Source organism: Meriones unguiculatus, chromosome 7 (assembly GCF_030254825.1).
Source record: "Meriones unguiculatus strain TT.TT164.6M chromosome 7, Bangor_MerUng_6.1, whole genome shotgun sequence".
Lineage (NCBI taxonomy): Eukaryota > Metazoa > Chordata > Mammalia > Rodentia > Muridae > Meriones > Meriones unguiculatus.
Genome location: NC_083355.1, coordinates 90,235,712 through 90,251,754, shown reverse-complemented (window position 1 = coordinate 90,251,754; position 16,043 = coordinate 90,235,712). Strand labels below are relative to the sequence as shown.

The window sequence follows — 16,043 nt, the reverse complement described above, 5'->3', positions numbered from 1 at the left end:
TTTCTTAGCTGCTTCCTGCTGGTTAGGGTCTTGGGCTCCTTGGAGCCAGTCCAGTCCTCGTTTCAGGAGATCTCCAACTTCTTGTCTCACAACAGCAGCAGGAGAAACAAGGGGGAAGCAGAAGCAGCTTCGTTCTTTTTCTTCTTTACACTATCTGGGCTCTGGCATTTGTTCTCTCTCCAGAGTCCCCAGATTTAAGGTATCTGCAGCTGGCAAGGAGCTCCTCTCCGAGCCCGCACAAAGCAAATAGTCTGCCGTGTGGACATCTGAATCAGTCCCATACTCCACACCTGGGACCAAAACAAAAGCATGTTTATATCCACAACAGATGCCACAAAATTTAACAACATGAAAAGTTATGAATACGGGAGAAAGAGTTTTGTAAGGTAGAGTGGGAGTCTACAGGGTTGGGAGAAAAATAAGAGAGATTGGGGGGAGCCTAATCAGAATACATCATAAACATGTATGAAATCATCAACAAATACAATCTATCAATTAAAAAGGGTCAAGGTAATGAAAGATAAACTGTGGGACCGTCACAGATTGTGGGACACAAAGAAACACAAGTAAACCTAGGGACATAGTGCTGCCTGGTAGAGTCTTTTACCTAGCACACGTGGAGGCTGGAGTTCTGTCTCCAGCACTGTGAAAACCGGTTGTGGTACGGCACACCTGTAATCTTAGCACTTGGAGGTGGAAGAGGAGGGCCAAGAGTTCAAGGTGACTCATAGTGACTTTGAGGCAAGCCTGGAATACATGAAACTCTGTTCCTCAAAATACAAAGAAGGCCTGTGAGATAACTCAATGGAATACTTGCCTCTAAGCCTTACGACTGGAGTTTGATCTCTGGGTCCCATGTGGCAGAAAGAGGAAACTGACTTCTGTCAAGTTGTCACCTGAATTCCACATGGGCGCTACAGTATATACTCTACCCTGCCAATAAATAAATAAAAGTAAAAAACAAACAAAAACCTCAACAAATTAAAACCTTTTCTATTTGCCAGTTAATAACTTTTACCAACAGCAATCTCCTGCTCTTTCATTCCAGCATGCAGTGTAAGATGTTATTATTTTAGAAAGCTGAATAAAGAATAGAGAAACTATCATTTCTGCAACTTTTCTCTAAGTCTAAAATAGTGTCAAAACAAATAAAAGCATCCAGTTTCCCTAACATCTTCCAAAGGGACTATGTTTTAAAAACACCTTCTTTATGAACTGAAGAACTTAAATATATTTTGTTTCCATCCGTTGCAGTTAAAATTCTCTTTGGCCCGTGGGAACATTCAGGTTGGAACCTATGCCCTTTCGACGTGATCCCGAGAGCTTTTGATAGCTTCCTTGCTTTTGTACAAAGGAAGATTTCTATACACTTCCTGCGCCTAGTATAAAACCAGCCACCCCATCCCCCAAAGACTGCTGGGCTAGAGCGGCTAATTTACCATTGTTTGTCATTGTTTCAGAACATTTTCAATGGCAGGGCTACAACATATTTTTGTTTATTTAGAAGATAAAATGTGCCATTATTTATTCAAATGCTTCTAGATTGCATCCAGAACTGAGTATGCGGGTTTTTTATTAATTCACTGATCTCGTGTCTATGCCTTCCTTCAGTTATGTAAGACATTTTGCTTCCCAACGAATACCATCACGACCACATATTTCTTACACACGCAACTAGCTGTCTCAGATAACCAGTTCCACTGTTATCATCAATAATATCATTGCTGAACAATATACACACACATTCACACTTAGTCTTGTTGTTAAGATTGTGTCTTAGTTGAGTACTCTGGAGGTAGAGGCAGGAGGACCATGCCTCTGAAGCCAGACTGAGGTACACAGCCACACCCTGAATCAAATGAAAGTCAAAATAAAAAAGATAAGTACTCACCCCAAATAGTTTCTGTTTGTGGTTGTGTCACTAGCTAGATATACAAGTATATTCACCTATGGAGAATTTACTTTTAAAGATATATTGAGATTTAAATTTTGTTTTATGACTATACAACATAGTCCTACAAAGAAATCAAGAAAGAATGATGTGTCCAAGAAAATCTAGCTACCATTTTCTGATTCCAAAATTAACTTTCTTCTTTGCTTACATATGGCCACTTAAAAAAAATGAAAGTTTGTCTTTACGAACACACACAAAAAGTTGGTCTTTACAATATGTTTAGATGTTAAGCATGTGTGTTGTAGTTGAATCCATAATGAAATGGTAAAAGATGGGTATCTTTTCTCCACTCTGATTTTTTTTAAACTGAATACCCCAGAAGTCATTCCACAGCAATCTACAGCCATTGTCTTCATTCTTATGGTTTCATGGTTCTTGGTTGGTTTCATTCAGCTGGTCTCTTACTGGCTGGTGTTTGGATTGATTCTAGACTTTGGTCTTGCTGAGAGTGTTAATACAGAGCCTTAGCAGTGTCCATGGATGAGTAGCGTTGTTTCCAGGACATTGGGGATTTTCTTACAAGGTCTCTTGCAGATCCCAGAATGATATTACAATGATATTACATTCCACTGGCACTGTAGCCACCAGTGGACCCAGCTTTTTGGATTTGGGAGTTGGTGCTCCTTTAGAATTGGAATTTTCATGGGTGTTAGCGTGAGGGGACATTGCCCTGAAAAGTAGATGGGAAAGAAGGGACCGTGGGTGCTAGACAACCACACAGGACAAATGTGTTTGCGCCCTCTTAGTCTTGAATTCTTTTTGGGGTGAGGAAGTTCAGTCTAGGGGACTATTCCTTTTTGTAGCCTAGTGTTAATGCTGTGGTAGGAATTACTAATGTCTTTAGGATATCACTAGCATCACTTCTCTTTGTACCAAATCATATAGTTCCGTAGCATCCTTCAGCTTTGATGCCATGGTGTACCTTCCGGGAGTCCAGCTGCTAGGCTGGTTTTCACCCTCTTCCCCAACTGGGCTTCTTTTAGTCTCTGCTGTCCATTAGTGCTGATGTTATGAAAGTGTGGTCTTGGCTTTCCTGCAGCCCGTGTATACAAAACTGTGCATATCATTTCACAGACAGCCCTCCATGAACGCCATTTCAGAGATGTCTGCTGTCACACTCTCTGGATGTCCTCTCCTAGGACGTCCACTTGCCAACTCATCACCAGTGACTTCCAGATCCGTAGTTTAGGCCCAGACCTCTGCCCTGTTCTCCAGCCTCCAAGTCAACCCTCCCTGGTGACCTTGGATCTATAACTGAGGCTCTCCTCTCTCTCCAACACCCATGGCCACTTTCCTGCCCGTGTCCCAGTGGCTAACTGCCACCGCTCAGGCAACCACCCCAACTGGTGACTGTTTCTTCACTGCACTGCCACAGCCTTGCTTCCCGCTATCATCATCCTTTACCTGTGTGACTGTCCTCTCGTGCTGAAACCAACCAATCTCTTGCTTCCCCCTGGCATCCAGCCCCCAGCCAGAGAGGGAGGATGCTTGTCTTAAAACCTACATTTAAATCCAGAAGAAGTTCTGGCATGCCATGGATGACCCCACCAAGTACAGCGGTTGCCCATGGCACCGATGGAAGAGTAGAAATTCAATCCATGTATTAGGTCATTGCTATGGTGGGGGTGGGGTGCAGAGAAATCTATAACATTGCTGGCCATGAGAGTTCAGGGCAGGGAAGCTCTGTGAGTCTGAGTGGAAGGTAGCCATCAGGGAAGACTTCTAGGATAATGAATTGAGAAGGGCCCTGTGCTGGCTGTCTTTGTGTATCAGCTTGACCAAGCTGGAGTCGTCAGAAAGAAAGGAGGAACAGCCGAGAAAATGGCCCCATGAAATCCAGCTGTAAGGCATTTGCTCTATTAATAATCAAAGGGGAAGCCCTGGCTGGTTGTGGTGGGGCCATCCCTAGGCTAGTGGTCCTGGGTTCTGTAGGGAAGCAAGCAAGCTGAGCAAGCCATGTGAGCAAGGCATGTGAAGCAAGCCAGTGAGCAGCACCCCTCCATGGCCTCAGCCTCAGCTCCTGCCTCCAGGAGTTCCTGCTTGAGTTCCCGTCCCGACTTCCTCCAATGATGGACCATGGTCTGGAAGTGTAAGGTGAATAAAGCCTTCCCTCCCCAGCTTGCTTTTTGGTCGTGTTGTTTCATCACAGGATTAGAAGCCCTGACTCAGACAGGCCCTAAGGTGGTGAAGGATTTGGATAGTCAAGGCGGCAGAGGGTGAATTCCAGGTGTTACTAAAGTACAAGCCACGTTTAAGGGACGGTGAGGACTCAAAATAGGGCCCGAAATGGGGCTATGAAAATAAGAGTAGAGGGATAAGTAGGGGAAGACACTGTCCTCAAGTAATTGCCTCTCTCTTCTCCCCCCGCCCACCGCTTCTGTGCCTTCCAGGACCAGCTACTTTTCTGCGATGATTGTGACCGTGGCTATCACATGTACTGTTTAAATCCTCCAGTGGCCGAGCCCCCAGAAGGTAATGATGATGAACCCAGGAACAACAACAGCTGCCACACCTACCTTTTACCCATCCCTTGTTGCGGTGCAGGCCTCGTGCTAAGGTGCTTTTTATGTTTTGTAAAAACCATCACGACCCAATGAGGTAGGTCCTTCTGCTAACAAAGGACACGTGAGGAAGCTGAGGCACAGTGCAACCAGATAAAATTTCAACCAACCGGCTCAAGGAGATGTGCGGCTGCGGCAGCGGGGAGGTGTGAGCTTCTAAGGGAACTAGTACAGGTCTGCTAAGGCTGGCTAAGGGGTGAAGCTCTTTATATCTGCCACCTCTGAGCGTGCAGCTCCCACTGAGCAACACATGCCTTCAGGACTGAGACTTGGTCTCTGAATTATGAAATTCAGAGGGAAAGAGGAGTTACCATATGTTAAAGTGATTAGGCTGGTGCCCTCGAGTTAGGAGGCATGCGGCTACTAATGCTCTATTGTCTCTTCTAGGAAGCTGGAGCTGCCATTTATGCTGGGAGCTGCTCAAAGAGAAAGCATCAGCCTTTGGCTGCCAGGCCTAGGCCCCCGGGTCACACAATGTGACATGCCCCTGGAGAGGCTGAACTGGAGCCCTGCTCAATCCAGACAGAGCTCTCCTCCCGAATATCCACACAGACCAACTGCAAGGAAAATGAATAGTTAACAGAAGGGCGTGGACAGGCAGAACCAAGAGGGCACCTGTGACCTCCTGCCTCATGTGTGGTATTTCAGCAAGCGTGTCCTCATTTCTACCAGAGGGTACTTGCACTTTTGAAGAACAATCCAGCCCCAGCCCTGTGGAACCTTTTTCACATTCACCCTCACAATCATCCCTTTCATCGCTTCCCATTTTAGAGGAAGCCATTTTTGTGACTGCTCATCAATTACTCGGGTGTTGTTTGGTGGTTTTATTATTATTATTATTTTCAATCTATTGTGTTTCAAGAACTCTTCACACAGCCTCCTCACCCTTAGCTTAGGCTCTTCATCCTAAACTCTCACAGAGGAACAAAACGCTGTGGTAAAGTTGTCACCTATTTCAAGCCTCACTGGAATCTTCTATGATTGGAGGCCATCTTGAAGATGGAGCTTAGAAACGTCTCGGTTTCCTTGGTCTCTGCTAAGAAGAGGAGGTCTAGTTTTGGAGCCTCGGTTGTGGGGTCCACAGCCGGGATGGTTTTGATCCACTGGATCACCACTTGATAAGGAGTTGAGAGGGCCTGAGGGATGGGAGGAAAAACTGGGGGCCCACTATAGCCAGTCAGTGTTTGCTGTTCATCAAGAGAAACTTTGCAAGGGACCGGTGTTTCCTTGACCTTCAGCACTGTGGTGTCCTTGAGGGGAGACAAGCCACAGCCTATGAACACAGAAAAGTGCTGAAGATGCTGCCTCCCAACTGAACTGAGTGTGAAGGCCTGGCTCGGTTTCTGCGGGTGGGACTCAAGCTCTGGAGAGGTGGGCAAAGACTGCCCTTTCAGTGGTCCAGTGTTGGATAGAAGAGACTGTAGCTTTGAGAAAACCCTTCAGTATTGATGCTGTACTATGAATTTCTTTTCTGGGCAATTTCTTCCTTCCGTGTAGTATGTGTTTGCCGGTGACTATTGAAATGTGACTGGAACTTTTAGAATGGTGGAGAGATGATCATTATTTAGCCAGATCATTGGGCACAATGATTACTTGTGGCTAGGTGGCAATGATTCAGAACCCTTGTCTGCTCTTGTACCCTAAGCTCCCCGCATATGAGACGGACTCTTGTTTGAAACAAGAGAGTTTCTAGAAGAAAGAGGTAGAGAGGCCTTGGTTCTGAGAACTCTGTGTTGTCGGGAAGACAAGCCTCGGGGGCTGGAGTAGGTTGGGCTGTCTTTGAATCGCAGCAGCAGCGTGATAACTGACACATTTCTGGAAAAATCATTTGCCCAAAGGGCAGGTCTCCGTGAGCAGGACCCTCGCGCATGCTCGGCTTCCCTGAAATCGGCCCCATCGCTGTGGTCCAGCAGCTTGCAACAAAGGCCTGGGTTATTTTTAGTCTTCAGCTCCTGAAGAAGCCCCTGGGGACCCGGGCTGGCTGGGCCCCTCTGCCCAGCTGCAGCACTGCCTCTGCCACTCCGCAGGAATCTCCCTCCCCCCCCCCCCCCCCCCCCCGCCGGCTAATTGCTCTTGGCACGTGGACCTAGGGCACTCCGGCATGGAGCCAAGTGGTGTGCTCCCTCCTCCTCCCCCAAACTCCTTTGCAGAGTGACCTGTGGCAAGAGCGTGGGGGTCACTCTCCTGCAGGCCCTGTGGCCTCAGAGCTGGTTACATGCATACGAAATGATCTCATTTAAAGGGCTCCTGTCCGGACAGCGTTTCTCTCCTCCTCGCAAGCTCTCTTCTTCCTCAGGCTGGTTGCTGCGCCTGTGTAGATTCTAAAGGCCCAGGGAAGGTCTGACAGAATGGCCCATCTCCACAGAGTGGGACGTCCTCTCTCTGAACTCTGCTTCTTCTCTCTTCCCATAAAACCTAAAGCGGAGACTCCTCAAAGGCTAATTACTTTTTTGGGGGATTCGTATTAAATTAATTTTAGGGGAGAAAAAAAAAAGGCCCAGATGTTCTGGAATGCTACAGTGGCTTAAAAGCAAAACAAACAAACAACAAAACAAGTTTAAACCCCTAAAACCATGGTCCTGAGACTTGACAGGTCTCCTTCTGGAGTGTGCATGAGTCCATTCTCCACAGAAATGCAGGCGTTCTATACCCAGCTATGCTTGTGCCTACCCAAGCTGAGGGGGTGCATGCCCCCTCAGCCAAGCCAAGGCACCAGGCAGAGCTTGCCCACAACGCTGGCGCTGCTCAGCGCTCTGAGTCTCCTAAGGAAGGCTCCTGGGGCTCCTTCTGTTTGACCTATGTCCTTAGAACAGGCTCAGCCTTTCCTCTTTGGAGGCTTTGGTTTGGGTCTCAATGCGGAACGTGGAGAGAGCAGAGCAGCACGTGAGGTGCCCCAGGTCTCCAGAGCCACCTCCTGCATTGGAAAATTGAGGCAAAGTCAAAATTACTATCTTCTCTCTTTGAGCCCGGGAATGAGCGGCAACCACAGGGTCAGGGTTCGAGCGTCCCCTCTACCCCTGAATAGCGTGTGACCTTGGACAAATCACACAGCGTCCTCAAATCTTGATTTACCCATCTGTAAAGTATACATGATAACACTTGCTTTTTCTATTCCACGGTGGCACTGGGAGAGGGACCAAGGTATAATGTTATATAAACAACCAACTGCAGAGCCTGGCTTGTCTGTGGGAACTCCAAATCCTTACTGAAGCCACCTTCTTGTGGATTCTAGCCAAAGCTAGACACCTTCTTGGAATGTCCCTTTTGATGGATGGAGGCTTTCATGTCAAGGGCCAGGTTGTCTGTGGTTAGGGCTCCATAAGCCAGGGCTGTGGTCATGGAGACCATGATTGAGCTTAGGTTGTGATGGCAGGTACCCAGGGTCTGGAGACTTGAGGATGAAGATACCATAAATACATGTGCATGTGACAGACAGACAGACAGACACGCTCATGGACATGCACACACACATACACACACATACATACCATCAGCACGATTAACCACTTGGAGTGGAAGCCAGCTTCTGTAGAGGGCCCTGTGCACTTGTTGAAATGTAGGCTCTTTCTAGCTGGTTAACTCCGATCAAATGACGTTGTCTCTCCGAGCCTCACTGCCTGCATGTGTGAGGTATGTGGCCTGTCTAGAAATCCAGCAGGGATATTGGAGTAATGCTGGTAAGTGTCATGGTGTAGGTCTTGCTAAAGTAGGGCTTCCCGTCTGTGGTGGCCACTTTCATTCTGTGCAGAGGTCACCAGGGGAGAGAATGATGCCGTCGAGTACCCCTCAAATCCTGGACAGGGTTCTTCTGTCCATACAAGGACAGCCTTATGTCCTTATATGGTAGCTGAAAATTTCCTGCTGGAAGATAAAATCTTCTTTTCTTTTAGACGTTTTTGAGACTACATTTGGGACCTGTAGCAAAATCCAGACAACATCACCAGAGTGATGATCCTGATAGGGAACTGACATTCCTCCCCCTCTGTTTCTCTCATACACACACATACACACACACACACACACACACACACACACACACATATACACAACCCCCGGCACCCCCCCCCCCACTCCCCCCATTCAGAGCCAGAGGCAGAAGCCAGCAGGTCCCAAGACTCTGCTGTATGTGGTTGCCTCAGGGCCAGATAGGAAGCCCAGGCTGGGTAGAAAGAACAGCTGCTTCCCATGTCTGAGAGAGAGAGAGAGAGAGAGAGAGAGAGAGAGAGAGAGAGAGAGGAGGCTTTGCCGGGTATGGGCTTCACTCCTGGTATACTTTAGTTCCTGTACTTCAAGGAAGAAAACTAACAGGATTGTTTTACATTTCCTTCGAGGGAGAGTTGAGGGAACTTATGCTCTGCTGTGGGTAGAAGAAAGATCACCTGCAATGCTGGGCTACAGCAGGCAGGAAAGAGGGTCTGGTGGTTCCCTCTCCCAGCAAGGCAGCCTTGCTCGGCCCATGGTCCAGGCAGGGCCCTGAGAACAGCCTTGCCTGCCCTCTGCCACTGGGTTTGGAAGTGCTGAGTTGAGAATGCTCTCTCCCTTCCTATTCATCCTTGGTCCCCCTTAGGGAATTCCAAAGTCATAGTCCCGTGGACAAGATGGCTCCTGAGCCATGGTTGCGCCCACATTGCCACCGAACGTGTCTGGATGCCAGGCCGGGCTCCAGGCAGGAGCAATTCACTGGTGTTCCGTGTAGTAGGCCAGCATTCCTGAGTTGGGTAGGGAGAGCCAGCAAGAGGGGTGGTCAGTGGGGAAACCAGGCAAAGCATCATAAAGAGAAAAAGGGGGGGGAGCCTTGAGTGTACCAAAGGAGGCTATTGAGAGCTGTAAGCAGAGGGCCAGGGGGAATGGAGAGTTCTATGACGAGCTTTTCTGTCTCGGTCTTATGGTCCTGAAAAACAAATGGTTTGAAACAAAAACCAAACCTTTGCCTAGCAGCGGACACTGAGCCAGCTCTCCTTTCTCTGAGGCCCCTGGGCTCATACTCATTGAGGAGGGCTATCTGAGGGCAAGGAGAGAGAGAGACTGCTGCCCCTCATCCAGTGGAAGTAGGAAGGACCCCCAGGCCCCTGTCTGAGTCTCCATGGATTTTCCCACCCCCGCAGAGGAGTGTCTTTGCAACATTTGGACATAAGCTACCAGAACTCCTCTGGTCTACGCTGGTTAGGGTCAGGGGACAAAGGGTAACAGCGTGGGCTTGATCCTGGCCTGCAGCCTTGGGCATGGGAGTAGTTTCTGGCACTGTGGCTTCAGGGCTTAGGTCCTGTCTCCAGCAGCTGGAAAGTGAGGCAGAAGGGCCTAACCAGCCTCCTCCCTACCACCAGGCAAAACAGGCAGGTCCCTCTTACCGTCTGCTGCCCTTCTGGATCTTTCCAAGAGCTCAGCTCTTGGGGGAAGGGAGAAGACCTTATTTTTTTGTTTGTTTGTTTGTTTGTTTTTGCACCAAGTCTACGAGTCTCCCCACTATAACCCTGACTGCACCAAATCTAATTTATCAGTAGTCAGAGGGGCCTTTGAGACAGTCTGTGAGTTGGGCTCCTTTGTCATTCTCCAGCAGTCTTCGGGCTTAAGCTTCTTGTGAGCCTCTTCCAAAGCCCACAGTAACCTTGAGTGTGGGAGCAGCAGGACAGAAGGACTAGTTCAGGCTCTTTGAGAGCTGGAAATATTTTCCAACCCTCAGGTGTTTGGAGGGACAGTAGGGTAGGGGGGCCGGGAAATTTGCTTTGAGGAGTAGGTGAGAGGGAAGCAAGAGAGGAGAATATGGGAAGATAAACAGAACAGGTCTTTGAGTATCACAGTGCTTGTTCCTGGGAAGGCTTGGCTGCAGGGCTGTTCAAACTGGGCAGTAGGAGAGAGGCCCAAATGAAACAACTTCAGGAAGCTATGAGATGGGGAGGTAGGCTCCTGCCTTGTCATTTCTGCATCAAACCTGTCTCTCAGAAGAGACAGATCACCCGACCTGTGAGGAGAAAAACCAGGAGCCAGGAATGGGGTCTCTTAGAAAGATCCCTCTGGGTTCTGAGTGAGGCCTGGCTATGCCTACTGACTGATCAAAAGTGATCCTCAGTGTTGGTGAAGCTGAGGATAGGGACAGGGTCTGAGGAATGAGTCTGTGAGAGCCTCAGGTGGAGGGGCTGGCAGCCCTGAATGAGTGACACTCCACCGTTTCCCCATCTCTGGCCTCACCACGAACAGGGAGCATTTGTGCTGATGGTGACAATACCCAGGGCAGGGCAGAGGAAGGCAGGATTGGGCTGGCAGGCAGCCAGAACCCTCTTCCACAGAGATACAATTACTAATAATGACCTCTATCCTGAAAGCAAATAAGATGGCCATTCAGGTCGCCACCAAATGGGTCAGGCAAATCAACAAAATCCGGGTTGGGAAGGGACACTGGGGAAAAGAGGTCCCTGTAGGAAACAGAGGGACCCCATGAGGCCCTGGGGCCTTTGTATCCCTCAGCAGAGAACTTTGAGAACGCCCAGCCAACATTTCCACTCACTGAATCTTGTTAGCTAGCCTTTCTCCGTCTCTATTGTTGTATTAATATTATTAATACTGATGATGAGAGGAGGGGTTTATGTGTTTGTGTTGACCTGAAGAAAGCCATTAGTGTTGATCCAAAAGCAGTGAGTGGGAGAGGCAGGAGCCACCTGCAGGCAAGATCTATCTTCTCCAACCCTGAAGTTTTCTGCAGCCAGGCGCAGCACTGCCTAGTCTAAACAGCCTCGGGGCCCCGCAGGGGACTTCTCCTGGCCCTTCCCATCTTGTCCTCCCTCACTTCCTACTCTTTGGGAGAAAGACTGAGAATTTGAGAGAAAGAAAAAGCCTCAATTATGTTATCAAAATGGTGTAAAGACTTTATGGCTGGAGTTAGGCCTGGATTTTTGTTGACTTTATTTTTCCCTTTCATGTTTATTCCCCGCTGTGACTCCCATTCTCTCTTCCTCTCCTACCTCCTCCCTTCTTTACACTCCTCCCTACCTTCCCTCTAGCCATGCAAATGCTGAAGAGTGCACTGGTGGTTGGAAGAAACAGTGGCATAAAAGAAAAATACACCCTTGTGTGCTTTCAACATGTAGTTGAACAGGCCTAAAATTAAGGACTAGGGAAAAAAAAGAAAAAGCGAAAGAAACATGGCCAGATAATATATGAGTAAAGCATAAAAACAGAATCTCGGTGTGGAGCAGGTGGGTTGGGTAGGCTGGGAGCCCCAGCTCGCCCGTGTGTCCACGTGGCATCTGGGGACGCAGACAAATCATGCTTCTGCAGTAAATGGTCAAGAGCACAAGAGCATTCGCGCCCTTCTGTCAGGAAAGGGAAAAGATGTCCGTCCTAGCTGCCACTGTGTGTCCGCCATGCTTGTCCACCCTGTCTAGTTTTCCCCTGGAGGCAGATGAACACATCCCGTGCTTGCCAAGAGTGAGTGCTGGGCAAGCTGGTACTGGCTGAAGCACTTGGCAGGAGCCTGGATATGCGCAGAGGAAAGTACTTGGTCTGCAGGGGCCAGAAAGACAACCTCACCCTGACCCAGTCTTTGGGTTACATTATCAGCTGTAAGTGTTAAAATATCCCAAGGAATCCCTCTAAGGATACGACCACCAGGAAAGGATTGGTTATATGTATCTTAGTGTCTGATTTGAACCTATGTTCATATGATGCACAGGTGGAAAACTCTAGTTATTTCCACCTCCTGGGAGTTGGGGAGAACACAATTGACCCCAGGCTCTTTGTTTTGATTTGTTAGCCCAAGCATTAGCTGCCACAGAAGGTACATATCCTTAGCTTAGAGATGCTATGGAAGGTATTGTCTTTAGCATTAGAGTCAGGGGGATGATGGATAGAGAGAGGTACCGGGCTGAAGCATGCCAGGTAATCTGAGAGTATGTTTCCAAATGCTGTTCTTGGATTTCTGGAGTGGCAGTCAGGGTGATGTAATTGGCAGGCCAGAAGTAACTGGCCTGAGACCGTGGGAGCCTCACCCACTGCGACCCTGCTGGCTTGAGCTCAGCTTCTGGGAGCTTGCTTCAGTCATGGTGTAGCTGGCGTCTGTGGATGTAGCCCAGTGTCGGGCATTTTTAGCCCACCTCCTCTGGCCAGAGGCTCTTCACATACTAGCTCAGACTTACTGACTCCCACTTTTCGATATTGACAACACTGGGGACAATTTCTTGTATCGCCCCCTTTTTCTCTACACATGTCACAACCAGGAATATAGCTTTTAGCTATTCCCCGAAGAAGTCACACCAGGGTTTTTTTTTTTTTTTTTTCCAGCTGAATGGCCACCTTGGGGGAGGCTAGGTCTGCCTGTTCACAAGCAACCTTAGGTTTCTCTGTTAATGGTCTTAAAGAAGGCTCTTCTGGATCCTTGGTGCACACAGCTCTCCACAGGAGGGTCTGTGGGGTCTCCCACAGAGATAGCCAGAATGAAGCTTGGCTGCAAATCTGGGTTTAAAGTGCTAGAGAACAAGAAATGCATCCTGGAGTCTGATCCATTTGAAAACTGTCAGACAGAGTGTGTCCAGCCCAAATCTCCTTTGAATAGTCAGATCCTTGGTGTTCTTAGTGACAGTATGGAAGAAGAAGAGAACACTATCCACCTGGATCCCATCCAAGCCAGACTGGTGGCGCTGCCCTCAGGCAGCTGGCATCAGACCATGAACCTCCTGCTCCTGAAGTGCGCTCAGACTCTTCTCATCCCGAGGCTGGCCTGATGGCCAGTTAGGACATCCAGAGATGAGGAGTGACTGGCCTGTGCACATTTTAGCTTGTCTGAGAAAGGGTCAGAACTGAGTCCTTAACCAGCGTCCCCTCCCTGACCTGCATGAGGTTAGGCCAAGGACAACCTTAAAGGCCAAGATGTGGAAGATCTCCACAGGAATTACTTCTCTTCTTCTAGGTGGCTAATCCCTGCTGTGTCAGGGAAAGGCTGGCTCGGTGGTTTTCGTAAGAGCCACCTCTGTTTATTAAGACCGGGGTTTTCCTGAGTGAGCTGGGGCTGGAGGTGCCTGGGGTGGGAAGTCTTTGAGAGAAGGATGTCCTGTGAGGGATCTCCTGGCTGCATTGGCTTGTAGATGGGTGCAGAGGTCTTGGGGTAAGTTAGGAGCGTGTGATACGTTTGGGAAGGAGCTGGCTTAGTCTTCGTGGCTCTGTTAGGATCTCAGCTGACTCTGGACGTCTTACATCCTTGGGGCTGCACTACACTGGACTGCTTTGGAAAGGGTCCCTGGTCCCTGGTGATGCTCTAATAATCTCTGGAACCACGGGGTTTCCACTAGTACCACTTGGCCTGGTTGAGGTGTGATGCGAACTCCTTCCGGTGGGCACAAGAGAGAGAAGCCATTCCAGCACTTTATCCTCACAATCCCCACAAGCTTGTCTCTTACTCCCTGCTCCCTCAGCGCCTTGGGGATCTTGAATCATAAAAGGATGAGCCAAGAGCATCGGCCTCCATCGCTGGAAATCTCTACAAATGAAGATCCCCCTTTTATGCCTTTGAATATTTTCCCCATTGGACCATGGAACCCGGCACCACGCTGCCTCTTGCTGACTGAACAACCTAGAATTTTTGCCTTGAGCTGCTGAGCTGCAGCACACAGGATGGAGGCTGACACAGCTTTTGTGGGGTTAGAGGAAAAAGGGCTGCAGATTTGGGAAGCTGTGTGTAATGGGCCGAAGATGAATTTCCATCCGGCTTGCTTTGCTGCTCCGAAAAGCAAACGCAGCAGCAAACAGAGGAACAGGACGCCCGGCCCCATCTCCGTCCCCTCCCCTCCTCTTTCAGGTGTGGCGTCGTGATGGCATGTGGAAAGCTGTGTACACCATTGCCTTTCTGTCCTCTGGGGAGATTTTTCTTTTCCTCCCACCTGTCAAGCCCTGGCCTTGTGACCCCCATTGTGCAAGGTGCTGTAGTCCCATCCTGTCTAAGGGGTACATGGGACCTCTTGGTATTTCAGTATTAGAGAGGAGGATATGTACATCTTCCCTTATCGCAAGGGGCACCCTGCTTCTGACTCCCTAGAGAGCTGCCATATTGCAGGTATCTCCAAGAGAGACCACAGGTTGGAAAGCGCCCATGTCTGGATTTTACCTCTCTGATTGGGGTTTGCCTGGGAAGTCGGCTGTCTGGAGGGATGGCCTATGTGCCAGGGCCCTGCCCCTCCCTGGCCTTCCTCCTGCCCTGACTCAGTTTCCATTCCAGGAGAGAAGCCTTGGAGACGTGAGAGCCTGAGCGAAGGATTAGGCATATGAGCAACGAGCAGCCTTTACCTCAGAACCACTGGCTACCCCAGCCTTCCTGAGGAACCCCCCACCCCCCGCACGCTGGTAAAGCCTGAGCCACAGTCCCCTGCCTCTCCTTGCTGTGGTTAGTATCTTGTCCTGTGACCGATTAGCAGTGTTGACTACCCATGTAGCAAATCCTTTGTCTGCAGTTTAGAGAATGTGTAAGCAAATAAAAGCTTTCGAATTCTTCGACACTCTTGGTTGTTTTTTTCCTCATCTTCAAAAGGCCCAACACAAAATACACCTCACAGATGTTGGGAAGGACTGGGATTGCATTGTGTGGGTTGCAGAGTGAAACACACACACACACAAACACACACACACACACACACACACAACTCCCCCCCCCACGCCCAGGTTTCAGAGCAGCACAATGAATTCCAGGTCTCAGTGGCTCTGGACGGGTGATGGAATTCTGACCCCGTCATATTCAAGCAAGGTCAAGGCAGCTTTCATGAGCACAGCAGGCGACGTAATTTCAGGGCACAACCAGCACTTTCATTTGCAGAAGTGTACTTGCTCATGTTCAGGAGGCTCCCCCGAAAGGTCGCAGAGCATTCTGAAGGCAGCCCACTGGAGTTTTAGGGAGAGGGAGGTCAGTGACTCAGAGGTGATTCACTGAAAATGCTGGAAACATCCTGTGGGGGGCCGCTGAGAGGCCCCAGGTCAGAACCCTGTCGAAGCCACCTGAACCATTTTTGCTCCCTGCTAGGGTCAGAAGCTGCCTTCCAGAAGAGGCATTGATGGCTGTGCCGGGCAGGGAGCCAGCGGCCTTGCACATGATCTACACCTGCCCAGAGAGACATGGGAATCAGCTTCCACCGCAGGGCTCCTGGGTCACACAGGAAGTAGTTTCCCAAGATTTCGAGCGGAGAGCCAGCCTTTTATAACTAAGTTAAATGTAAATAAACATGAAACCAAACCTCTGCTATGAGCCAGGCACTGGGGAATTCAACCGAGAAGACAAAGCCAGGCCCCTCATGAGGCTGACAATTTTGCCATTGGAGGCTGGCACCAGGCAGAATACAGTGGGTTTGGAATAAGGCAGGCCAGTGTGTTGTTAGCGTGAATCCACATGTATGCTTCGGGAAGAATTAGGTACACTCCAGTGGGGGAACCACACATGGCTTGGTGCACCCCTGTTGTCATGGTTTCGGAGGGAGCCATGCCTGTGCCTTCAGCCTCTGAGTTTCTCGGTACAGTGAGGGCCTGCTGGTTCAGCAGAGGAGCCATTGATTGTTGCT

At 49.2% G+C, this 16,043-nt stretch overlaps 1 protein-coding gene across 2 annotated transcripts in view; it reads left to right on the top strand.

The window, feature by feature from the left end:
* Positions 1 to 14,969, top strand: part of Dpf3 (double PHD fingers 3) — a 269,339-nt gene extending 254,370 nt beyond the window's left edge. Inside the window, exons 10-11 of one of the 2 annotated variants that reach the window (XM_021653727.2) lie at positions 4,345 to 4,426; positions 4,903 to 14,969. In XM_021653727.2, coding sequence (XP_021509402.1) covers positions 4,345 to 4,426; positions 4,903 to 4,973 — 153 coding nt within the window. In that variant the 3' untranslated portion in view covers positions 4,974 to 14,969. The remainder of the gene's footprint in view (positions 1 to 4,344; positions 4,427 to 4,902) is intronic. The other variant, XM_060387818.1, reaches the window with a different exon arrangement.
* The last annotated feature ends 1,074 nt before the right edge of the window (positions 14,970 to 16,043 follow it).